This window comes from Salmo salar, chromosome 12, assembly GCF_965601325.2.
Source record: "Salmo salar chromosome 12, fSalSal1, whole genome shotgun sequence".
NCBI classification, from domain to species: Eukaryota; Metazoa; Chordata; class Actinopteri; order Salmoniformes; family Salmonidae; genus Salmo; species Salmo salar.
The window spans coordinates 4915730-4942910 of record NC_138302.1 but is presented as its reverse complement, the minus strand read 5'-3'; the positions used below and the strand labels follow the sequence as shown (position 1 = coordinate 4942910).

Sequence of the window (27181 nt, the reverse complement as noted above, 5' to 3'; positions counted from 1 at the left end):
GACCTCTCCAAACCAATAATGATTAATATAAAGGAAGTGGACCTCTCCAAACCAATAATGATTAATGTAAGGAAGTGGACCCCTCCAAACCAATAATGATTCATATAAAGGAATTGGACCTCTCCAAACCAATAATGATTAATATAAAGGAATTGGACCTCTCCAAACCAATAATGACTAATATAAAGGAAGTGGACCACTCCAAACCAATAATGATTCATGTAAGGAAGTGGACCACTCCAAACCAATAATGATTAATATAAAGGAAGTAAACCTCTCCAAACCAATAATGATTCATGTAAGGAAGTGGACCTCTCCAAACCAATAATGATTAATATAAAGGAAGTGGACCACTCCAAACCAATAATGATTAATATAAAGGAAGTGGACCTCTCCAAACCAATAATGATTAACATAAAGGAAGTGAACCTCTCCAAACCAATAATGATTCATATAAAGGAATTGGACCTCTCCAAACCAATAATGACTAATATAAAGGAAGTGGACCTCTCCAAACCAATAATGATTCAAGTAAAGGAAGTGGACCTCTCCAAATCAATAATGATTAATATAAAGGAAGTGAACCTCTCCAAACCAATAATGATTAATGTAAGGAAGTGGACCTCTCCAAACCAATAATGATTAATATAAAGGAAGTGGAGCACTCCAAACCAATAATGATTAATATAAAGGAAGTGGACCTCTCCAAACCAATAATGATTAATATAAAGGAAGTGGACCTCTCCAAACCAATAATGATTAATGTAAGGAAGTGGACCCCTCCAAACCAATAATGATTCATATAAAGGAATTGGACCTCTCCAAACCAATAATGATTAATATAAAGGAATTGGACCTCTCCAAACCAATAATGACTAATATAAAGGAAGTGAACCTTTCCAAACCAATAATGATTAACATAAAGGAAGTGGACCTCTCCAAACCAATAATGATTCATATAAAAGAATTGGACCTCTCCAAACCAATAATGGTTCATGTAAGGAAGTGAACCTCTCCAAACCAACAATGATTCATTTAAAGGAAGTGAACCTCTCCAAACCAATAATAAATCATGTAAGGAAGTGAACCTCTCCAAACCAATAATGACTCATGTAAAGGATGTGAACCTCTCCAAACCAATAATGATTCATGTAAAGGAAGTGAACCTCTCCAAACCAATAATGATTAACATAAAGGAAGTGAACCTCTCCAAACCAATAATGATTAACATAAAGGAAGTGAATCTCTCCAAACCAATAATGATTCATGTAAAGGAAGTGAACCTCTCCAATCCAATAATGATTCATGTAAAGGAAGTGAAACTCTCCAAACCAACAATGACTAATGTAAAGGAAGTGAACCTCTCCAAACCAATAATGATTCATGTAAGGAAGTGAACCTCTCCAAACCAATAATGATTAATATAAAGGAAGTGAAACTCTCCAAACCAATAATGATTAATATCAAGGAAGTGAACCTCTCCAACCCAATAATGATTAATGTAAGGAATTGGACCTCTCCAAACCAATCATGATTCATGTAAGGAAGTGGACCTCTCCAAACCAATAATGACTAATATAAAGGAAGTGGACCTCTCCAAACCAATAATGATTCATGTAAGGAAGTGGACCACTCCAAACCAATAATGATTAATATAAAAGAAGTGAACCTCTCCAAACCAATAATGATTCATGTAACGAAGTGGACCACTCCAAACCAATAATGATTAATATAAAGGAAGTGAACCTCTCCAAACCAATAATGATTAATGTAAGGAAGTGGACCTCTCCAAACCAATAATGATTAATATCAAGGAAGTGGACCTCTCCAACCCAATAATGATTCATGTAAGGAAGTGGACCTCTCCAAACCAATAATGATTAATATAAAGGAAGTGAACCTCTGCAAACCAATAATGATTAATATAAAGGAAGTGAACCTCTCCAAACCAATAATGATTAATGTAAAGGAAGTGGACCCCTCCAAACCAGTCATGATTAATATAAAGGAAGTGAACCTCTCCAAACCAATAATGATTAATGTAAAGGAAGTGGACCTCTCCAAACCAGTCATGATTAATATAAAGGAAGTGAACCTCTCCAAACCAATAATGATTAATGTAAAGGAAGTGGACCACTCCAAGGCACCTCCCACTCTGGACTTAGAGCTTCACATTCTGTCTCTGAGCGAGGATGACGGAGTCACTCATTTCCATCGTTCCTCTAAAGAAGAGAATGCCTGGGACTATAACTAAGAAGCCGTAAGAAAGAGGAGATGATGAAGAAGGATTTAAAAGTTGTTGTGAAACTAGAAACTCCCGCTAAACGCTGTTATGAAGCCTGGACTATAAACGAAGTACAAAAGCCTTTATGAAGGCTAGCAGTGGACTGTAACTTCCTTTGCCGTGATGAAGTTGTGTAACCGGGGAGCGCTGATGCTGGTGACCACGGCGTTATCCTTCATAGCGTTCAGCCTGATGACCATCGCAGTGGGAACAGACTACTGGCTGTATTCCCGGGGCGTCTGCCGGTCCAAGACGTCGCTCCATGACAACGAGACCATCCGCAAGAACGAGGTGGTGATGACGCACTCCGGGCTCTGGCGCACCTGTTGTCTCGAAGGTGACTGCTAACGGGTTGTTTGTTTTGATTGATTTGATTGGATCTTTTGGTTACGGGTTTAAAGTACAACTATAGCAGTTTGGGTCAGTTTTAAGTGTTGATTTGATTGGATCTTTTGGTTAAGAGTTTTAAACGTGTGTGTGTGTGTGTGTGTGTGTGTGTGTGTGTGTGTGTGTGTGTGTGTGTGTGTGTGTGTGTGTGTGTGTGTGTGTGTGTGTACTGGTCACCGATGGGTCTGGCTCTGCTTTTGATTCGGTAGAGTTTAACACAACACAGTCTACATTAGAACAACCAAGTAACATAGGGAACACACCCACTCCACTGGGCACCGACATCAGTTCGACGTCCAGTTATGATTTACGTTTGGTTGAGTTGTCAAATTACCGTTTATCAACATGAATATAATTGGATTTCAGTTAAAAGTTGGGTGAAAAAAAATAGGGATGATGACTTTTTGAAAATCCAAGCAATTTCCCACGTTGACTCAACGTCATCACATTGATTGGTTTATTTTTTATGATGTGGAAACAACGTTGATTTAAAAAAAAAAGTGCCCAGTGGGACAACCAGACACACAAATCAAATCCAAATGTATTTGTGACACGTGCCGAATAAAACTGGTGTAGACTTTACCGTGAAATGCTGCTTACGAGCCCTTCACAACGATGCAGAGTTTCTAAATAAAATTGGGACACTAGAGGAATAAGTGGTTAATACACCAGAATGGAGCTGCGGTGGCCCCTTGACTTTTTACACATTTTGTTGTGTTAAAAAGTGGGATTCAAATGGATATAATTGTCATTGTTTGTCAACAATCTACACAAAATATATTATATAAATAAAATTGTACACAAAATATATTATATAAATAAAATACTACACAATCTCAAAGTGGAAGAAGATCTCTAACATTTGTAAAAAAAGAGATATATATATATATATACACAGTGCCTTCGGAAAGTATTTAGACCCCTGGACTTTTTCCATGTTACCTTACAGCCTTATTCAAAAAAGTATTTTATTTTTTATTCAGCAATCTACACAAAATAATCCATAATGACCAAGCAAAAACTGTTTTTTTTTAATATTTTTGCAAATTAAAAATAAATAAAGCGATACAGTACCAGTCAAAAGTTTTAGAACTCATTCAAGGGTTTTTCTTTATTTTTAATATTTTAATTGTAGAATAATTTTTTATATCTACATTGTAGAATAATAGTGAAGACATCCACACTATGAAATAACACATATGGAATCATGTAATAACCAAAAAAAAGTGTTAAACAAATCTAAATATATTTTATATTTGAGATTCTTCAAAGGAGCCATCCTTTGCCTTGATGACAGCTTTGCACACTCTTGGCATTCTCTCAACCAGCTTCATGAGGTAGTCACCTGGAATGCATTTCAATTAACAGGTGTGCCTTGTTAAACGTTAATTTGTGGATTTTTTTTCCTCCTTAACGTGTTTGAGCCAATCAGTTGTGTTGTGACAAGGTGGGGTTGGTATACAGAAGATAACCCTATTTGGTAAAAGACCAAGTCCATATTATGGAATGAACAGCTCTTGGCATTCTCTCAACCAGCTTCACCTGGAATGCTTTTCCAATAGTCTTGAAGTAGTTCCCACATATGGTGAATACTTGTTGGCTGTTTTTCCTTCACTCTGCAGTCCAACTCATCCTCAACCATTTCAATTGGGTTGAGGTCGGGTGATTGTGGAGGCCAGGTCATCTGATGCAACACTCTATCACTCTGCTTGGTCAAATAGCCCTTACACAGCCTGGGGGTGTGTTTTGGGTGTGTGGGTGTGTGGAGGTGTGTTTTGGGTCATTGTCCTGTTGAAAAACAAATGATAGTCCTACTAAACAGATGGAATGGTGTATCGCTGCAGAGTGCTGATCTGCCCTGCGGTTGGAACCAAAAATCTCAAAATTGGACTCATCAGAGTTTACATTTCCACTGGTCTAATGTCCATTGCTTGTATTTCTTGGCACAAACAAGTCTCTTCTTCTTATTGGTGTCCTTTAGTTATTGGTTATTGGTTTCTTTTCAGCAATTCGACAATGAAGACCTGATTCATGCAATCTCCTCTGAACAGTTGATGTTGATGTCTGTTACTTGAACTCTGCGAAGCATTTATTTGGTCTGCAATTTCTGAGGCTGGTAACTCAAATTAACTTATCCTCTGCAGCAGAGGTAACTCTGGGTCTTCCTTTCCTGTTGGATCTGTTGGGGCGTATCAGAATTGAAGTGGGATGATGATGTGTGTCATAACCAGACTTTCTTTTAACCTTTATTTAACTAGGTAAGTCAGTTATTAAGAACAAATTCTTATTTTACAATGACGGCCTAGGAACAGTGGGTTAACTACCTTGTTCAGGGGCAGAACGACAGATTTTTACCTCGTCAGCTCGGGGATTCGATCTTTCAACCTTTCGGTTTAGGAGAGGTGCTGGCTAGCGGAGTAGAACACCTGTTTAGGAGAGGCGCTGGCTAGCGGAGTGGAACACCTGTTTAGGAGAGGTGCTGGCTAGCGGAGTAGAACACCTGTTTAGGAGAGGTGCTGGCTAGCGGAGAAGAACACCTGTTTAGGAGAGGTGCTGGCTAGCGGAGTAGAACACCTGTTTAGGAGAGGTGCTGGCTAGCGGAGTAGAACACCTGTTTAGGAGAGGTGCTGGCTAGCGGAGTAGAACACCTGTTTAGGAGAGGTGCTGGCTAGCGGAGTAGAACACCTATTTAGGAGAGGTGCTGGCTAGCGGAGTAGAACACCTGTTTAGGAGAGGTGCTGGCTAGCGGAGTAGAACACCTGTTTAGGAGAGGTGCTGGCTAGCGGAGTAGAACACCTGTTTAGGAGAGGTGCTGGCTAGCGGAGTAGAACACCTGTTTAGGAGAGGTGCTGGCTGGCAGAGTAGAACACCTGTTTAGGAGAGGTGCTGCTAGCAGAGTAGAACACCTGTTTAGGAGAGGTGCTGGCTAGCAGAGTAGAACACCTGTTTAGGAGAGGTGCTGGCTAGCAGAGTAGAACACCTGTTTAGGAGAGGTGCTGGCTAGCAGAGTAGAACACCTGTTTAGGAGAGGTGCTGGCTAGCGGAGTAGAACACCTGTTTAGGAGAGGTGCTGGCTAGCGGAGTAGAACACCTGTTTAGGAGAGGTGCTGGCTAGCGGAGTAGAACACCTGTTTAGGAGAGGTGCTGGCTAGCGGAGTAGAACACCTGTTTAGGAGAGGTGCTGGCTAGCGGAGTAGAACACCTGTTTAGGAGAGGTGCTGGCTAGCGGAGTAGAACACCTGTTTAGGAGAGGTGCTGGCTAGCGGAGTAGAACACCTGTTTAGGAGAGGTGCTGGCTGGCAGAGTAGAACACCTGTTTAGGAGAGGTGCTGCTAGCAGAGTAGAACACCTGTTTAGGAGAGGTGCTGGCTAGCAGAGTAGAACACCTGTTTAGGAGAGGTGCTGGCTAGCAGAGTAGAACACCTGTTTAGGAGAGGTGCTGGCTAGCAGAGTAGAACACCTGTTTAGGAGAGGTGCTGGCTAGCAGAGTAGAACACCTGTTTAGGAGAGGTGCTGGCTAGCAGAGTAGAACACCTGTTTAGGAGAGGTGCTGGCTAGCGGAGTAGAACACCTGTTTAGGAGAGGTGCTGGCTAGCGGAGTAGAACACTTGTTTAGGAGAGGTGCTGGCTAGCGGAGTAGAACACCTGTTTAGGAGAGGTGCTGGCTAGCAGAGTAGAACACCTGTTTAGGAGAGGTGCTGGCTAGCGGAGTAGAACACCTGTTTAGGAGAGGTGCTGGCTAGCGGAGTAGAACAGGTAAAAGATAAAGGAGAGCCACACACTCTAGGAGCTCAGATGCAAAAATATTTATGTCCAACGTTTCGACAGACAAGCTTACTTCATCAGGGTATAATAATTCTGTCTATTCTGACACACACACACATATCACACACACACACACACACACACACACACACACACACACACACACACACACACACACACACACACACACACACACACACACACTCTAATGTTTGCTGACCTCTATCTGTTAAACATCGAAGTGGTTTAATGAGTGGACACACTGTTAAAGGACATCAATGGTGTGTGTGTGTGTGTGTGTGTGACTGTGTATTGAGGACCATTGAACAGTTGACAGCCCCTTTGGGGAAGATCACTCCAGGACTGTTAGTGCTCTGCTCTGACCTGGCAGATGGCAGATGTAACTATCAGAATAAAGGAAACATCAACATAGTAAGTGTCTTAACAGGGCGTTGGACCACCAGCCAGAACAGCTTTAATGCTCCTTGGCATAGATTCTACAAGTGTCTGGAACTCTATTGGAGGGATTTAACACCATTCTTCCACCAGAAATTCCATCATTAGATGGGATGTATACCTATATGTAGTACTATTAGTACTATATATATATATATGTTATAGTATGTTGGATGTATACCTGTATGTAGTAATATTAGTACTATATATATGTTATAGTATGTTGGATGTATACCTGTGTTGTCACATTTGTCTTCAAGAATGGACCAAGGCGCAGCGGGAATGTGGATACTCATAGTTTAATTCCAAACACAAGTAAAGCATCCACAGGGAAAACAATAAACGGTACTCACAAAGACAGGAACAGTTTTGCAGGCACACAACACGCAGTGCAAAAACAACTACCCACGAAAACCAAACAAACACACACCTACTTATGGGACTCCCAATCAGAGGCAACTAGAAACACCTGCCTCCAATTGAGAGTCCAGCACCCAAAACTACACATAGAAAAACAAACCTAGAACCTATACCAAACTAATACACCCCACTACACCACACACAAAACCCCATAATACAAAACAAATATACCTCTGCCACGTCCTGACCAAATATAATAGAAATAATACCTAAATATTGGTCAGGACGTGACATGTGTGTAGTAATATTAGTACTATATATATGTTATAGTATGTTGGATGTATACCTGTATGGAGTAATATTAGTACTGTCATAACGTGGCCCTCTGGGTATAGCGAGTGCCTTCCCCCTCTCTCTCCCTCTTACACCCAGGCTCTGTTATCTCAGGTTGTAAATTCCTAGAGGAGACTCTCCTCAGGGCCAGGCAGTATAGGAAGCAGAAAGAGACACATAGAGAGAACAAAGGAACTTCTTCTACATCACAGAACTTGAGAACTGAACAATATCCACGTTTTGGAGAATGTGTAAATGGTCGGTGGAGAAACCAGCTACGACCTGGTCCGTTTTGTTTTATGATTGAGAGAATTGTATATCTGTTTAAAGTCATTGGCCCGCCCCATGAGCACAGACATCGATCTGGCGTCATTGGACAGCCCTTTTCTACTGTTATGAATATAACCCCCAGCTGAAGGAATTCCCTTCAGACCATGCGTACCTCGATTACAGAGGGGGCGAAGGTTTGAGTAGAGACTATAAAAACTTCAGTATAAGCTAAGGTGTAATGGTCGCTGAAACTCTGAGACTATCGATTCTGACAGAATAAGAGCAAATATTCGATACTAATTACTAGTCTGCAGCTAGAAGTTATGTCGACCTGAAATGCGAAGACCGACAACTTCCGAAACATCTATTCTATAAGAACATTTCTGAATGGGACTCTGAAGTATCCATCCTAACAACGAAAGACTTCATGGGAGAGAGAGAGAGACTTTGAACATTCCAAGAGAAAGACGGATGATTCCAACAGAGATCACGATGACACACTGAGCGTAAATATATATTGATTGCAATTATTCCCAAATGAGTGAGCGTTCATGTGCAAAGGATTAGCATTTTGTCATGACGTTGCCCTCTTTGGGTTTTCTATGCCCCATCCCACTACCTCTGTCTCCCACACCCAGGCTCTGTGAGAGCGGTCATAAATTCCTAAAAGAATGTCCTGCCTCGTGGCCACAGTTTTGAGACAGAGTGGGTTTCATAGAAAGAACCAAGGGGTTCTCCCACCTCACAGAATTGGAGAACCGAAAGACATTTATGTTCTGGAGAAGGTATAAAAGATCGGTGAAGAATCCAGCTACGAACTGGTCCGTTTGGTACAATTTTGTGAAGCTCATGAGAGACAATACGGCCACATTACCATGGCGCTGTTTATATAATAGCCTCAGTTGTGAGACTTACATCTAATGGTTGTATAAAATGAATGAATAAGGATAAAGCTATTTGGAATATGTTGGGATGCTTGTAAGATGTTAATGTGAGAGAATTGTATTTCTGTTTAAAGTTTCACCAAGTCATCGGCACGCCCCCATGAACAGGGGAACTTGTTAACATTGTTAACCGGGGAATTGTTAACTTGTTAACCGGGGAATTCGCTAACATTTTACTAAATTACTCACGATAAACGTTCACAAAAAGCATAACAATTATTTTAAGAATTATAGATACAGACCTCCTCTATGCACTCGATATGTCCGATTTTAAAATAGCTTTTCGGTGAAAGCACATTTTGCAATATTCTAAGTACATAGCCCAGGCATCACGGGCTAGCTATTTAGACACCCGGCAAGTTTAGCACTCACCATAATCATATTTACTATTATAAAAGTTTGATTACCTTTTGTTGTCTTCGTCAGAATGCACTCCCAGGACTGCTACTTCAATAACAAATGTTGGTTTGGTCCAAAATAATCCATCGTTATATCCGAATAGCGGCGTTTTGTTCGTGCGTTCCAGACACTATCCGAAATGGTAAAGAAGGGTCGCGCGCATGGCGCAATTCGTGACCAAAAAATTCTAAATATTCCATTACCGTACTTCGAAGCATGTCAACCGCTGTTTAAAATCAATTTTTATGCAATTTTTCTCGTAGAAAAGCGATAATATTCCGACCGGGAATCTCCTTTTCGGCAAACAGAGGAAAAAATCACAAAGACGGGGGCGGTCAGGTCACGCGCCTAAGCCCAGAGTCCCTTGATCGGCCACTTGAGAAAGGCGATAATGTGTTTCAGCCTGGGGCTGGGATGACGACATTCAGGTTTTTCCCGGGCTCTGAGCGCCTATGGATGACGTAGGAAGTGTCACGTTAGAGCAGAGATCCTTAGTAAAAGATAGAGATGGAAAAGAAGTTCAAGAAATGGTCAGACAGGCCACTTCCTGTAAAGGAATCTCTCAGGTTTTGACCTGCCATTTGAGTTCTGTTAAACTCACAGACACCATTCAAACAGTTTTAGAAACTTTAGGGTGTTTTCTATCCATATGTAATAAGTATATGCATATTCTAGTTACTGGGTAGGAGTGGTAACCAGATTAAATCGGGTATGTTTTTTATCCAGCCGTGTCAATACTGCCCCCTAGCCCTAACAGGTAAGACAATTGATGTATGGATGACTCATAGTGAAGACTGGGTTCGTGCACATAACCAACAATTTACGACGTTTGGAATGAGACTGATGAGGTAAAGAATACATCATTAATCTGAAGACTAATAGATCAGATATTATGATATCGGAAAGTTATATTAGGAAAATTATAACTTTGTAATCTGAATATTTTCCTTGGTGCCCCAACTTCCTAGTTAATTACATTTACATGATTAGTTTAATCACGTAATAATAATTACAGTGAATTGATTTGATAAAATAACAGTCTTCACTTTAATGATGCCAAAGACACGACAGTACTATATATATATATATATATATATATATATATATATATATATATATATATATATATATATATATGTTATAGTATGCTGGGATGTATACCTGTACGTAGTAATATTAGTACTATATATATGTTATAGTATGTTGGATGTATACCTGTATGTAGTAATATTAGTACTATAGATATTTTCTCTGTGAAGGGACGTTCAGAGGGCTGTGTAAAGAAAGCCCTGAACACCTCTGTTCTCTGTGTAGGGACGTTCAGAGGGGTGTGTAAAGAAATTGATTATTTCCTCGAGGATGCAGACTATGAACAGGATGCTGCGGAATACCTACTGAGTGAGTACACACACACACACACACACACACACACACACACACACACACACACACACACACACACACACACACACACACACACACACACACACACACACACACACACACACACACACACACACACACACACACACACACACACACACACTTATACATCACATACTGAATTTTGAGTGTAATTCTGACTTTTCTCTCTGTGTGTGTGTCTGTTGAAGGAGCAGTGAGAGCCTCCAGTATATTCCCCATAATGAGTGTAGGTCTGTTGTTTCTGGGAGGAGTGTGTGTGGCCGGCAGCGAATTCTACAAGACACAACACAACGTCATGCTTAGCGCCGGGATACTGTTCGTCTCCGCAGGTCAGCTCTCTCTCTCTCTCTCTCTCTCTCTCTCTCTCTCTCTCTCTCTCTCTCTCTCTGCTAACTCTCTCTCTCTCTGCTAACTCTCTCTCTCTCTGCTAACTCTCTCTCTCTCTCTCTCTGCTAACTCTCTCACTCTCCAGGCCTCAGTAACATCATTGGCATCATCGTCTACATCTCGGCTAACTCTGGTGACCCGGGTCAGAGCGACAGTAAGAAGAGTTACTCCTACGGCTGGTCCTTCTACTTCGGGGCGTTGTCCTTCATCTTGGCTGAGATGGTGGGTGTTCTGACAGTCCACGTCTTCATAGAACGCCACCGACAGCTCCGTACCCGCGGCCGCCGCTCCCTCACCAAACCCCCTCTGTTCCGCTCCGCGTCCTACTACAGCCGTTACAACCGCTACAGACGCCGCTCCAGTTACCGCGGCAACGTGGACTCTCGTCACTCGATATCGTCGGCGGGGCAGCTGCGACCTCGTGACCCCTCGCCGTTGCCGGCGGCCCTGTCGGCGTCAAAGGTTGTCGCCGCGGGGCCAGCGGGGTCGGAGTTCACCCTGTTCACGTTGGCCCCACACAAACTAACCCCGCCCAACAGCAAAATGGCAGCCGCCACAGGAGGAGGAGGGGTGGATGTCACGAGGAGCATTTTCCTGTCACCACTGACAAGCAAGCCTAACAACAAGGATATGTTGCCTAGCAATGCTGCCAACAGGAGGACAACACCTGTCTGAGAGAGGGAGGGAGGGAAATAGAGAGAGAGAGAGACAAGGGGGGAGGATGAGCGAATGGGAGTGAGGAATAGAGGGAGGAGTGGAGGGAGGGAGGGAGGGTAAAGCAAGTATGGAGAGAGAGAAAGGAGAAGAAGGACAAAAGTTGTCATGGATTGTTGAGTCCTACTCTGACAGGATGGAACACTACCTCCGTCTGATGGCCGTAGAACAGACAGGATGGAACACTACCTCTGTCTGATGACCGTAGAACAGACAGGATGGAACTCTACCTCTGTCTGATGACCGTAGAACAGACAGGATGGAACACTACCTCTGTCTGATGACCGTAGAACAGACAGGATGGAACACTACCTCTGTCTGATGACCGTAGAACAGACAGGATGGAACACTACCTCTGTCTGATGACCGTAGAACAGACAGGATGGAACACTACCTCTGTCTGATGACCGTAGAACAGACAGGATGGAACACTACCTCTGTCTGATGACCGTAGAACAGACAGGATGGAACACTACCTCTGTCTGATGACCATAGAACATTTACAACACTCATATTACTGTGCAGAACAGAATAGAATTGATCTGTCTGTTCAGTTTGTTTCCTGGAAGCTTAAATGACCCCTGACCTCTGTCGAGAGCCAATGACAGACCCAGATCCAGTGTAGCTGTCCGACCTGACATCCAATAACATCCCTTTTGTGTTCTATTACAAAAGCCTTCTCTTTAAAGATGTGTATTCTGCTGACTAACCTCTAGTAACTCTTAGTCGGCCCTCACACTGTCTACAATAAATACACTGACTAACCTCTAGTAACCCTTAGTCGGCCCTCACACTGTCTACAATAAATACACTGACTAACCTCTAGTAACCCTTAGTCGGCCCTCACACTGTCTACAGTAAATACACTGACTAACCTCTAGTAACCCTTAGTCGGCCCTCACACTGTCTACAATAAATACACTGACTAACCTCTAGTAACCCTTAGTCGGCCCTCACACTGTCTACAGTAAATACACTGACTAACCTCTAGTAACCCTTAGTCGGCCCTCACACTGTCTACAATAAATACACTGACTAACCTCTAGTAACCCTTAGTCGGCCCTCACACTGTCTACAATAAATACACTGACTAACCTCTAGTAACTCTTAGTCGGCCCTCACACTGTCTACAGTAAATACACTGACTAACCTATAGTAACCCTTAGTCGGCCCTCACACTGTCTACAATAAATACACTGACTAACCTCTCGTAACCCTTAGTCGGCCCTCACACTGTCTACAATAAATACACTGACTAACCTCTAGTAACCCTTAGTCGGCCCTCACACTGTCTACAATAAATACACTGACTAACCTCTAGTAACTCTTAGTCGGCCCTCACACTGTCTACAGTAAATACACTGACTAACCTATAGTAACCCTTAGTCGGCCCTCACACTGTCTACAATAAATACACTGACTAACCTCTCGTAACCCTTAGTCGGCCCTCACACTGTCTACAATAAATACACTGACTAACCTCTAGTAACTCTTAGTCGGCCCTCACACTGTCTACAATAAATACACTGACTAACCTATAGTAACCCTTAGTCGGCCCTCACACTGTCTACAGTAAATACACTGACTAACCTCTAGTAACCCTTAGTCGGCCCTCACACTGTCTACAATAAATACACTGACTAACCTCTAGTAACCCTTAGTCGGCCCTCACACTGTCTACAATAAATACACTGACTAACCTCTAGTAACTCTTAGTCGGCCCTCACACTGTCTACAGTAAATACACTGACTAACCTATAGTAACCCTTAGTCGGCCCTCACACTGTCTACAATAAATACACTGACTAACCTATAGTAACCCTTAGTCGGCCCTCACACTGTCTACAATAAATACACTGACTAACCTCTAGTAACCCTTAGTCGGCCCTCACACTGTCTACAGTAAATACACTGACTAACCTCTAGTAACCCTTAGTCGGCCCTCACACTGTCTACAGTAAATACACTGACTAACCTCTAGTAACCCTTAGTCGGCCCTCACACTGTCTACAATAAATACACTGACTAACCTCTAGTAACCCTTAGTCGGCCCTCACACTGTCTACAATAAATACACTGACTAACCTCTAGTAACTCTTAGTCGGCCCTCACACTGTCTACAGTAAATACACTGACTAACCTCTAGTAACCCTTAGTCGGCCCTCACACTGTCTACAGTAAATACACTGACTAACCTCTAGTAACCCTTAGTCGGCCCTCACACTGTCTACAATAAATACACTGACTAACCTATAGTAACCCTTAGTCGGCCCTCACACTGTCTACAATAAATACACTGACTAACCTCTAGTAACCCTTAGTCGGCCCTCACACTGTCTACAATAAATACACTGACTAACCTCTCGTAACCCTTAGTCGGCCCTCACACTGTCTACAATAAATACACTGACTAACCTCTAGTAACCCTTAGTCGGCCCTCACACTGTCTACAATAAATACACTGACTAACCTCTAGTAACTCTTAGTCGGCCCTCACACTGTCTACAATAAATACACTGACTAACCTATCGTAACCCTTAGTCGGCCCTCACACTGTCTACAATAAATACACTGACTAACCTCTAGTAACTCTTAGTCGGCCCTCACACTGTCTACAGTAAATACACTGACTAACCTATAGTAACCCTTAGTCGGCCCTCACACTGTCTACAATAAATACACTGACTAACCTCTAGTAACCCTTAGTCGGCACTCACACTGTCTACAGTAAATACACTGACTAACCTCTAGTAACCCTTAGTCGGCCCTCACACTGTCTACAATAAATACACTGACTAACCTCTAGTAACCCTTAGTCGGCCCTCACACTGTCTACAATAAATACACTGACTAACCTCTAGTAACTCTTAGTCGGCCCTCACACTGTCTACAGTAAATACACTGACTAACCTCTAGTAACCCTTAGTCGGCCCTCACACTGTCTACAGTAAATACACAGACTAACCTCTAGTAACCCTTAGTCGGCCCTCACACTGTCAACAATAAATACACTGACTAACCTATAGTAACCCTTAGTCGGCCCTCACACTGTCTACAATAAATACACTGACTAACCTCTAGTAACCCTTAGTCGGCCCTCACACTGTCTACAATAAATACACTGACTAACCTCTAGTAACCCTTAGTCGGCCCTCACACTGTCTACAATAAATACACTGACCAACCTCTAGTAACTCTTAGTCGGCCCTCACACTGTCTACAGTAAATACACTGACTAACCTATAGTAACCCTTAGTCGGCCCTCACACTGTCTACAATAAATACACTGACTAACCTCTAGTAACCCTTAGTCGGCACTCACACTGTCTACAGTAAATACACTGACTAACCTCTAGTAACCCTTAGTCGGCCCTCACACTGTCTACAGTAAATACACTGACTAACCTCTAGTAACCCTTAGTCGGCCCTCACACTGTCTACAATAAATACACTGACTAACCTCTAGTAACCCTTAGTCGGCCCTCACACTGTCTACAATAAATACACTGACTAACCTCAAGTAACTCTTAGTCGGCCCTCACACTGTCTACAGTAAATACACTGACTAACCTCTAGTAACCCTTAGTCGGCCCTCACACTGTCTACAGTAAATACACAGACTAACCTCTAGTAACCCTTAGTCGGCCCTCACACTGTCAACAATAAATACACTGACTAACCTATAGTAACCCTTAGTCGGCCCTCACACTGTCTACAATAAATACACTGACTAACCTCTAGTAACCCTTAGTCGGCCCTCACACTGTCTACAATAAATACACTGACTAACCTCTCGTAACCCTTAGTCGGCCCTCACACTGTCTACAATAAATACACTGACTAACCTCTAGTAACCCTTAGTCAGCCCTCACACTGTCTACAATAAATACACTGACTAACCTCTAGTAACGCTTAGTCGGCCCTCACACTGTCTACAGTAAATACACTGACTAACCTCTAGTAACCCTTAGTCGGCCCTCACACTGTCTACAATAAATACACTGACTAACCTCTAGTAACCCTTAGTCGGCCCTCACACTGTCTACAATAAATACACTGACTAACCTCTAGTAACCCTTAGTCGGCCCTCACACTGTCTACAATAAATACACTGACTAACCTCTAGTAACTCTTAGTCGGCCCTCACACTGTCTACAGTAAATACACTGACTAACCTCTAGTAACCCTTAGTCGGCCCTCACACTGTCTACAGTAAATACACTGACTAACCTCTAGTAACCCTTAGTCGGCCCTCACACTGTCTACAATAAATACACTGACTAACCTATAGTAACCCTTAGTCGGCCCTCACACTGTCTACAATAAATACACTGACTAACCTCTAGTAACCCTTAGTCGGCCCTCACACTGTCTACAGTAAATACACTGACTAACCTCTAGTAACCCTTAGTCGGCCCTCACACTGTCTACAGTAAATACACTGACTAACCTCTAGTAACCCTTAGTCGGCCATCAAAATGTGTACAATAAATACACTGACTAACCTCTCGTAACCCTTAGTCGGCCCTCACAATGTCTAAAATAAATACACTGACTAACCTCTAGTAACCCTTAGTCGGCCCTCACACTGTCTACAATAAATACACTGACTAACCTCTAGTAACTCTTAGTCGGCCCTCACACTGTCTACAATAAATACACTGACTAACCTATAGTAACCCTTAGTCGGCCCTCACACTGTCTACAGTAAATACACTGACTAACCTCTAGTAACCCTTAGTCGGCCCTCACACTGTCTACAATAAATACACTGACTAACCTCTAGTAACCCTTAGTCGGCCCTCACACTGTCTACAATAAATACACTGACTAACCTCTAGTAACCCTTAGTCGGCCCTCACACTGTCTACAGTAAATACACTGACTAACCTCTAGTAACCCTTAGTCGGCCCTCACACTGTCTACAATAAATACACTGACTAACCTCTAGTAACCCTTAGTCGGCCCTCACACTGTCTACAATAAATACACTGACTAACCTCTAGTAACCCTTAGTCGGCCCTCACACTGTCTACAGTAAATACACTGACTAACCTCTAGTAACCCTTAGTCGGCCCTCACACTGTCTACAGTAAATACACTGACTAACCTCTAGTAACCCTTAGTCGGCCCTCACACTGTCTACAATAAATACACTGACTAACCTCTAGTAACCCTTAGTCGGCCCTCACACTGTCTACAATAAATACACTGACTAACCTCTAGTAACTCTTAGTCGGCCCTCACACTGTCTACAGTAAATACACTGACTAACCTCTAGTAACCCTTAGTCGGCCCTCACACTGTCTACAGTAAATACACTGACTAACCTCTAGTAACCCTTAGTCGGCCCTCACACTGTCTACAATAAATACACTGACTAACCTATAGTAACCCTTAGTCGGCCCTCACACTGTCTACAATAAATACACTGACTAACCTCTAGTAACCCTTAGTCGGCCCTCACACTGTCTACAATAAATACACTGACTAACCTCTCGTAACCCTTAGTCGGCCCTCACACTGTCTACAATAAATACACTGACTAACCTCTAGTAACCCTTAGTCGGCCCTCACACTGTCTACAATAAATACACTGACTAACCTCTAGTAACCCTTAGTCGGCCCTCACACTGTCTACAATAAATACACTGACTAACCTCTAGTAACCCTTAGTCGGCCCTCACACTGTCTACAGTAAATACACTGACTAACCTCTAGTAACCCTTAGTCGGCCCTCACACTGTCTACAGTAAATACACTGACTAACCTCTAGTAACCCTTAGTCGGCCCTCACACTGTCTACAATAAATACACTGACTAACCTCTAGTAACCCTTAGTCGGCCCTCACACTGTCTACAATAAATACACTGACTAACCTCTAGTAACTCTTAGTCGGCCCTCACACTGTCTACAGTAAATACACTGACTAACCTCTAGTAACCCTTAGTCGGCCCTCACACTGTCTACAGTAAATACACTGACTAACCTCTAGTAACCCTTAGTCGGCCCTCACACTGTCTACAATAAATACACTGACTAACCTATAGTAACCCTTAGTCGGCCCTCACACTGTCTACAATAAATACACTGACTAACCTCTAGTAACCCTTAGTCGGCCCTCACACTGTCTACAATAAATACACTGACTAACCTCTCGTAACCCTTAGTCGGCCCTCACACTGTCTACAATAAATACACTGACTAACCTCTAGTAACTCTTAGTCGGCCCTCACACTGTCTACAATAAATACACTGACTAACCTATCGTAACCCTTAGTCGGCCCTCACACTGTCTACAATAAATACACTGACTAACCTCTAGTAACTCTTAGTCGGCCCTCACACTGTCTACAGTAAATACACTGACTAACCTATAGTAACCCTTAGTCGGCCCTCACACTGTCTACAATAAATACACTGACTAACCTCTAGTAACCCTTAGTCGGCACTCACACTGTCTACAGTAAATACACTGACTAACCTCTAGTAACCCTTAGTCGGCCCTCACACTGTCTACAATAAATACACTGACTAACCTCTAGTAACCCTTAGTCGGCCCTCACACTGTCTACAATAAATACACTGACTAACCTCTAGTAACTCTTAGTCGGCCCTCACACTGTCTACAGTAAATACACTGACTAACCTCTAGTAACCCTTAGTCGGCCCTCACACTGTCTACAGTAAATACACAGACTAACCTCTAGTAACCCTTAGTCGGCCCTCACACTGTCAACAATAAATACACTGACTAACCTATAGTAACCCTTAGTCGGCCATCACACTGTCTACAATAAATACACTGACTAACCTCTAGTAACCCTTAGTCGGCCCTCACACTGTCTACAGTAAATACACTGACTAACCTCTAGTAACCCTTAGTCGGCCCTCACACTGTCTACAATAAATACACTGACTAACCTATAGTAACCCTTAGTCGGCCCTCACACTGTCTACAATAAATACACTGACTAACCTCTAGTAACCCTTAGTCGGCCCTCACACTGTCTACAATAAATACACTGACTAACCTCTAGTAACCCTTAGTCGGCCCTCACACTGTCTACAGTAAATACACTGACTAACCTCTAGTAACCCTTAGTCGGCCATCAAAATGTGTACAATAAATACACTGACTAACCTCTCGTAACCCTTAGTCGGCCCTCACAATGTCTAAAATAAATACACTGACTAACCTCTAGTAACCCTTAGTCGGCCCTCACACTGTCTACAATAAATACACTGACTAACCTCTAGTAACTCTTAGTCGGCCCTCACACTGTCTACAATAAATACACTGACTAACCTATAGTAACCCTTAGTCGGCCCTCACACTGTCTACAATAAATACACTGACTAACCTCTAGTAACCCTTAGTCGGCCCTCACACTGTCTACAGTAAATACACTGACTAACCTCTAGTAACCCTTAGTCGGCCCTCACACTGTCTACAATAAATACACTGACTAACCTCTAGTAACCCTTAGTCGGCCCTCACACTGTCTACAATAAATACACTGACTAACCTCTAGTAACTCTTAGTCGGCCCTCACACTGTCTACAGTAAATACACTGACTAACCTATAGTAACCCTTAGTCGGCCCTCACACTGTCTACAATAAATACACTGACTAACCTCTAGTAACCCTTAGTCGGCCCTCACACTGTCTACAATAAATACACTGACTAACCTCTAGTAACCCTTAGTCGGCCCTCACACTGTCTACAGTAAATACACTGACTAACCTCTAGTAACCCTTAGTCGGCCCTCACACTGTCTACAGTAAATACACTGACTAACCTCTAGTAACCCTTAGTCGGCCCTCACACTGTCTACAATAAATACACTGACTAACCTCTAGTAACCCTTAGTCGGCCCTCACACTGTCTACAATAAATACACTGACTAACCTCTAGTAACTCTTAGTCGGCCCTCACACTGTCTACAGTAAATACACTGACTAACCTCTAGTAACCCTTAGTCGGCCCTCACACTGTCTACAGTAAATACACTGACTAACCTCTAGTAACCCTTAGTCGGCCCTCACACTGTCTACAATAAATACACTGACTAACCTATAGTAACCCTTAGTCGGCCCTCACACTGTCTACAATAAATACACTGACTAACCTCTAGTAACCCTTAGTCGGCCCTCACACTGTCTACAATAAATACACTGACTAACCTCTAGTAACCCTTAGTCGGCCCTCACACTGTCTACAATAAATACACTGACTAACCTCTAGTAACCCTTAGTCGGCCCTCACACTGTCTACAATAAATACACTGACTAACCTCTAGTAACTCTTAGTCGGCCCTCACACTGTCTACAATAAATACACTGACTAACCTATAGTAACCCTTAGTCGGCCCTCACACTGTCTACAATAAATACACTGACTAACCTCTAGTAACCCTTAGTCGGCCCTCACACTGTCTACAGTAAATACACTGACTAACCTCTAGTAACCCTTAGTCGGCCCTCACACTGTCTACAATAAATACACTGACTAACCTCTAGTAACCCTTAGTCGGCCCTCACACTGTCTACAATAAATACACTGACTAACCTCTAGTAACTCTTAGTCGGCCCTCACACTGTCTACAGTAAATACACTGACTAACCTCTAGTAACCCTTAGTCGGCCCTCACACTGTCTACAATAAATACACTGACTAACCTCTAGTAACCCTTAGTCGGCCCTCACACTGTCTACAATAAATACACTGACTAACCTCTAGTAACTCTTAGTCGGCCCTCACACTGTCTACAGTAAATACACTGACTAACCTATAGTAACCCTTAGTCGGCCCTCACATTGTCTACAATAAATACACTGACTAACCTCTAGTAACCCTTAGTCGGCCCTCACACTGTCTACAATAAATACACTGACTAACCTCTCGTAACCCTTAGTCGGCCCTCACACTGTCTACAATAAATACACTGACTAACCTCTAGTAACCCTTAGTCGGCCCTCACACTGTCTACAATAAATACACTGACTAACCTCTAGTAACTCTTAGTCGGCCCTCACACTGTCTACAATAAATACACTGACTAACCTATAGTAACCCTTAGTCGGCCCTCACACTGTCTACAGTAAATACACTGACTAACCTCTAGTAACCCTTAGTCGGCCCTCACACTGTCTACAGTAAATACACTGACTAACCTCTAGTAACCCTTAGTCGGCCCTCACACTGTCTACAATAAATACACTGACTAACCTCTAGTAACCCTTAGTCGGCCCTCACACTGTCTACAATAAATACACTGACTAACCTCTAGTAACTCTTAGTCGGCCCTCACACTGTCTACAGTAAATACACTGACTAACCTATAGTAACCCTTAGTCGGCCCTCACACTGTCTACAATAAATACACTGACTAACCTCTAGTAACCCTTAGTCGGCCCTCACACTGTCTACAATAAATACACTGACTAACCTCTAGTAACCCTTAGTCGGCCCTCACACTGTCTACAGTAAATACACTGACTAACCTCTAGTAACCCTTAGTCGGCCCTCACACTGTCTACAGTAAATACACTGACTAACCTCTAGTAACCCTTAGTCGGCCCTCACACTGTCTACAATAAATACACTGACTAACCTCTAGTAACCCTTAGTCGGCCCTCACACTGTCTACAATAAATACACTGACTAACCTCTAGTAACTCTTAGTCGGCCCTCACACTGTCTACAGTAAATACACTGACTAACCTCTAGTAACCCTTAGTCGGCCCTCACACTGTCTACAGTAAATACACTGACTAACCTCTAGTAACCCTTAGTCGGCCCTCACACTGTCTACAATAAATACACTGACTAACCTATAGTAACCCTTAGTCGGCCCTCACACTGTCTACAATAAATACACTGACTAACCTCTAGTAACCCTTAGTCGGCCCTCACACTGTCTACAATAAATACACTGACTAACCTCTCGTAACCCTTAGTCGGCCCTCACACTGTCTACAATAAATACACTGACTAACCTCTAGTAACCCTTAGTCGGCCCTCACACTGTCTACAGTAAATACACTGACTAACCTCTAGTAACCCTTAGTCGGCCATCAAAATGTGTACAATAAATACACTGACTAACCTCTCGTAACCCTTAGTCGGCCCTCACAATGTCTAAAATAAATACACTGACTAACCTCTAGTAACCCTTAGTCGGCCCTCACACTGTCTACAATAAATACACTGACTAACCTCTAGTAACTCTTAGTCGGCCCTCACACTGTCTACAATAAATACACTGACTAACCTATAGTAACCCTTAGTCGGCCCTCACACTGTCTACAGTAAATACACTGACTAACCTCTAGTAACCCTTAGTCGGCCCTCACACTGTCTACAATAAATACACTGACTAACCTCTAGTAACCCTTAGTCGGCCCTCACACTGTCTACAATAAATACACTGACTAACCTCTAGTAACTCTTAGTCGGCCCTCACACTGTCTACAGTAAATACACTGACTAACCTATAGTAACCCTTAGTCGGCCCTCACACTGTCTACAATAAATACACTGACTAACCTCTAGTAACCCTTAGTCGGCCCTCACACTGTCTACAATAAATACACTGACTAACCTCTAGTAACCCTTAGTCGGCCCTCACACTGTCTACAGTAAATACACTGACTAACCTCTAGTAACCCTTAGTCGGCCCTCACACTGTCTACAATAAATACACTGACTAACCTCTAGTAACCCTTAGTCGGCCCTCACACTGTCTACAATAAATACACTGACTAACCTCTAGTAACTCTTAGTCGGCCCTCACACTGTCTACAGTAAATACACTGACTAACCTCTAGTAACCCTTAGTCGGCCCTCACACTGTCTACAGTAAATACACTGACTAACCTCTAGTAACCCTTAGTCGGCCCTCACACTGTCTACAATAAATACACTGACTAACCTCTAGTAACCCTTAGTCGGCCCTCACACTGTCTACAATAAATACACTGACTAACCTCTAGTAACTCTTAGTCGGCCCTCACACTGTCTACAATAAATACACTGACTAACCTATAGTAACCCTTAGTCGGCCCTCACACTGTCTACAATAAATACACTGACTAACCTCTAGTAACCCTTAGTCGGCCCTCACACTGTCTACAGTAAATACACTGACTAACCTCTAGTAACCCTTAGTCGGCCCTCACACTGTCTACAATAAATACACTGACTAACCTCTAGTAACCCTTAGTCGGCCCTCACACTGTCTACAATAAATACACTGACTAACCTCTAGTAACCCTTAGTCGGCCCTCACACTGTCTACAATAAATACACTGACTAACCTCTAGTAACTCTTAGTCGGCCCTCACACTGTCTACAGTAAATACACTGACTAACCTATAGTAACCCTTAGTCGGCCCTCACACTGTCTACAATAAATACACTGACTAACCTCTAGTAACCCTTAGTCGGCCCTCACACTGTCTACAATAAATACACTGACTAACCTCTAGTAACCCTTAGTCGGCCCTCACACTGTCTACAGTAAATACACTGACTAACCTCTAGTAACCCTTAGTCGGCCCTCACACTGTCTACAGTAAATACACTGACTAACCTCTAGTAACCCTTAGTCGGCCCTCACACTGTCTACAATAAATACACTGACTAACCTCTAGTAACCCTTAGTCGGCCCTCACACTGTCTACAATAAATACACTGACTAACCTCTAGTAACTCTTAGTCGGCCCTCACACTGTCTACAGTAAATACACTGACTAACCTCTAGTAACCCTTAGTCGGCCCTCACACTGTCTACAGTAAATACACTGACTAACCTCTAGTAACCCTTAGTCGGCCCTCACACTGTCTACAATAAATACACTGACTAACCTATAGTAACCCTTAGTCGGCCCTCACACTGTCTACAATAAATACACTGACTAACCTCTAGTAACCCTTAGTCGGCCCTCACACTGTCTACAATAAATACACTGACTAACCTCTCGTAACCCTTAGTCGGCCCTCACACTGTCTACAATAAATACACTGACTAACCTCTAGTAACCCTTAGTCGGCCCTCACACTGTCTACAATAAATACACTGACTAACCTCTAGTAACGCTTAGTCGGCCCTCACACTGTCTACAGTAAATACACTGACTAACCTCTAGTAACCCTTAGTCGGCCCTCACACTGTCTACAATAAATACACTGACTAACCTCTAGTAACCCTTAGTCGGCCCTCACACTGTCTACAGTAAATACACTGACTAACCTCTAGTAACCCTTAGTCGGCCCTCACACTGTCTACAATAAATACACTGACTAACCTCTAGTAACCCCTAGTCGGCCCTCACACTGTCTACAATAAATACACTGACTAACCTCTAGTAACTCTTAGTCGGCCCTCACACTGTCTACAGTAAATACACTAACTAACCTATAGTAACCCTTAGTCGGCCCTCACACTGTCTACAGTAAATACACTGACTAACCTCTAGTAACCCTTAGTCGGCCCTCAAAATGTGTACAATAAATACACTGACTAACCTCTCGTAACCCTTAGTCGGCCCTCACACTGTCTACAATAAATACACTGACTAACCTCTAGTAACCCTTAGTCGGCCCTCACACTGTCTACAATAAATACACTGACTAACCTCTAGTAACTCTTAGTCGGCCCTCACACTGTCTACAATAAATACACTGACTAACCTATAGTAACCCTTAGTCGGCCCTCACACTGTCTACAATAAATACACTGACTAACCTCTAGTAACCCTTAGTCGGCCCTCACACTGTCTACAGTAAATACACTGACTAACCTCTAGTAACCCTTAGTCGGCCCTCACACTGTCTACAATAAATACACTGACTAACCTCTAGTAACTCTTAGTCGGCCATCACACTGTCTACAGTAAATACACTGACTAACCTATAGTAACCCTTAGTCGGCCCTCACACTGTCTACAATAAATACACTGACTAACCTCTAGTAACCCTTAGTCGGCTCTCACACTGTCTACAGTAAATACACTGACTAACCTCTAGTAACCCTTAGTCGGCCCTCACACTGTCTACAGTAAATACACTGACTAACCTCTAGTAACCCTTAGTCGGCCCTCACACTGTCTACAATAAATACACTGACTAACCTCTAGTAACCCTTAGTCGGCCCTCACACTGTCTACAATAAATACACTGACTAACCTCTAGTAACTCTTAGTCGGCCCTCACACTGTCTACAGTAAATACACTGACTAACCTCTAGTAACCCTTAGTCGGCCCTCACACTGTCTACAGTAAATACACTGACTAACCTCTAGTAACCCTTAGTCGGCCCTCACACTGTCTACAATAAATACACTGACTAACCTCTAGTAACCCTTAGTCGGCCCACACACTGTCTACAATAAATACACTGACTAACCTCTAGTAACTCTTAGTCGGCCCTCACACTGTCTACAGTAAATACACTGACTAACCTATAGTAACCCTTAGTCGGCCCTCACACTGTCTACAATAAATACACTGACTAACCTCTAGTAACCCTTAGTCGGCACTCACACTGTCTACAGTAAATACACTGACTAACCTCTAGTAACCCTTAGTCGGCCCTCACACTGTCTACAGTAAATACACTGACTAACCTCTAGTAACCCTTAGTCGGCCCTCACACTGTCTACAATAAATACACTGACTAACCTCTAGTAACCCTTAGTCGGCCCTCACACTGTCTACAATAAATACACTGACTAACCTCTAGTAACTCTTAGTCGGCCCTCACACTGTCTACAGTAAATACACTGACTAACCTCTAGTAACCCTTAGTCGGCCCTCACACTGTCTACAGTAAATACACAGACTAACCTCTAGTAACCCTTAGTCGGCCCTCACACTGTCAACAATAAATACACTGACTAACCTATAGTAACCCTTAGTCGGCCCTCACACTGTCTACAATAAATACACTGACTAACCTCTAGTAACCCTTAGTCGGCCCTCACACTGTCTACAATAAATACACTGACTAACCTCTCGTAACCCTTAGTCGGCCCTCACACTGTCTACAATAAATACACTGACTAACCTCTAGTAACCCTTAGTCGGCCCTCACACTGTCTACAATAAATACACTGACTAACCTCTAGTAACGCTTAGTCGGCCCTCACACTGTCTACAGTAAATACACTGACTAACCTCTAGTATCCCTTAGTCGGCCCTCACACTGTCTACAATAAATACACTGACTAACCTCTAGTAACCCTTAGTCGGCCCTCACACTGTCTACAGTAAATACACTGACTAACCTCTAGTAACCCTTAGTCGGCCCTCAAACTGTCTACAATAAATACACTGACTAACCTCTAGTAACCCCTAGTCGGCCCTCACACTGTCTACAATAAATACACTGACTAACCTCTAGTAACTCTTAGTCGGCCCTCACACTGTCTACAGTAAATACACTAACTAACCTATAGTAACCCTTAGTCGGCCCTCACACTGTCTACAGTAAATACACTGACTAACCTCTAGTAACCCTTAGTCGGCCCTCAAAATGTGTACAATAAATACACTGACTAACCTCTCGTAACCCTTAGTCGGCCCTCACACTGTCTACAATAAATACACTGACTAACCTCTAGTAACCCTTAGTCGGCCCTCACACTGTCTACAATAAATACACTGACTAACCTCTAGTAACCCTTAGTCGGCCCTCACACTGTCTACAATAAATACACTGACTAACCTCTCGTAACCCTTAGTCGGCCCTCACACTGTCTACAATAAATACACTGACTAACCTCTAGTAACCCTTAGTCGGCCCTCACACTGTCTACAATAAATACACTGACTAACCTCTAGTAACTCTTAGTCGGCCGTCACACTGTCTACAATAAATACACTGACTAACCTATAGTAACCCTTAGTCGGCACTCACACTGTCTACAATAAATACACTGACTAACCTCTAGTAACCCTTAGTCGGCCCTCACACTGTCTACAGTAAATACACTGACTAACCTCTAGTAACCCTTAGTCGGCCCTCACACTGTCTACAATAAATACACTGACTAACCTCTAGTAACCCTTAGTCGGCCCACACACTGTCTACAATAAATACACTGACTAACCTCTAGTAACTCTTAGTCGGCCCTCACACTGTCTACAGTAAATACACTGACTAACCTATAGTAACCCTTAGTCGGCCCTCACACTGTCTACAATAAATACACTGACTAACCTCTAGTAACCCTTAGTCGGCACTCACACTGTCTACAGTAAATACACTGACTAACCTCTAGTAACCCTTAGTCGGCCCTCACACTGTCTACAGTAAATACACTGACTAACCTCTAGTAACCCTTAGTCGGCCCTCACACTGTCTACAATAAATACACTGACTAACCTCTAGTAACCCTTAGTCGGCCCTCACACTGTCTACAATAAATACACTGACTAACCTCTAGT

General features: G+C 42.9%; 1 protein-coding gene across 1 annotated transcript; it reads left to right on the top strand.

The window, feature by feature from the left end:
* Nucleotides 1-2407: 2407 nt before the first annotated feature.
* Nucleotides 2408-11685, top strand: LOC106595341 (voltage-dependent calcium channel gamma-3 subunit). Its single transcript, XM_045692040.1, has 4 exons — nt 2408-2621; nt 10513-10596; nt 10812-10952; nt 11096-11685. Exons 1-4 carry the CDS (start codon nt 2408-2410, stop codon nt 11683-11685), a joined length of 1029 nt encoding a protein of 342 aa, XP_045547996.1.
* The last annotated feature ends 15496 nt before the right edge of the window (nt 11686-27181 follow it).

What these genes read in the sequence shown, in the direction of transcription:
- LOC106595341 (XM_045692040.1), top strand. Translation starts at nt 2,408, where the DNA reads ATGAAGTTGTGTAACCGGGGAGCGCTGATGCTGGTGACCACGGCGTTA. An exon ending in TGCTGCGGAATACCTACTGA is followed by an intron (nt 10,597 to 10,811) that starts GTGAGTACACAC and finishes TGTCTGTTGAAG; the next exon opens with GAGCAGTGAGAGCCTCCAGT. An exon ending in GATACTGTTCGTCTCCGCAG is followed by an intron (nt 10,953 to 11,095) that starts GTCAGCTCTCTC and finishes CTCACTCTCCAG; the next exon opens with GCCTCAGTAACATCATTGGC.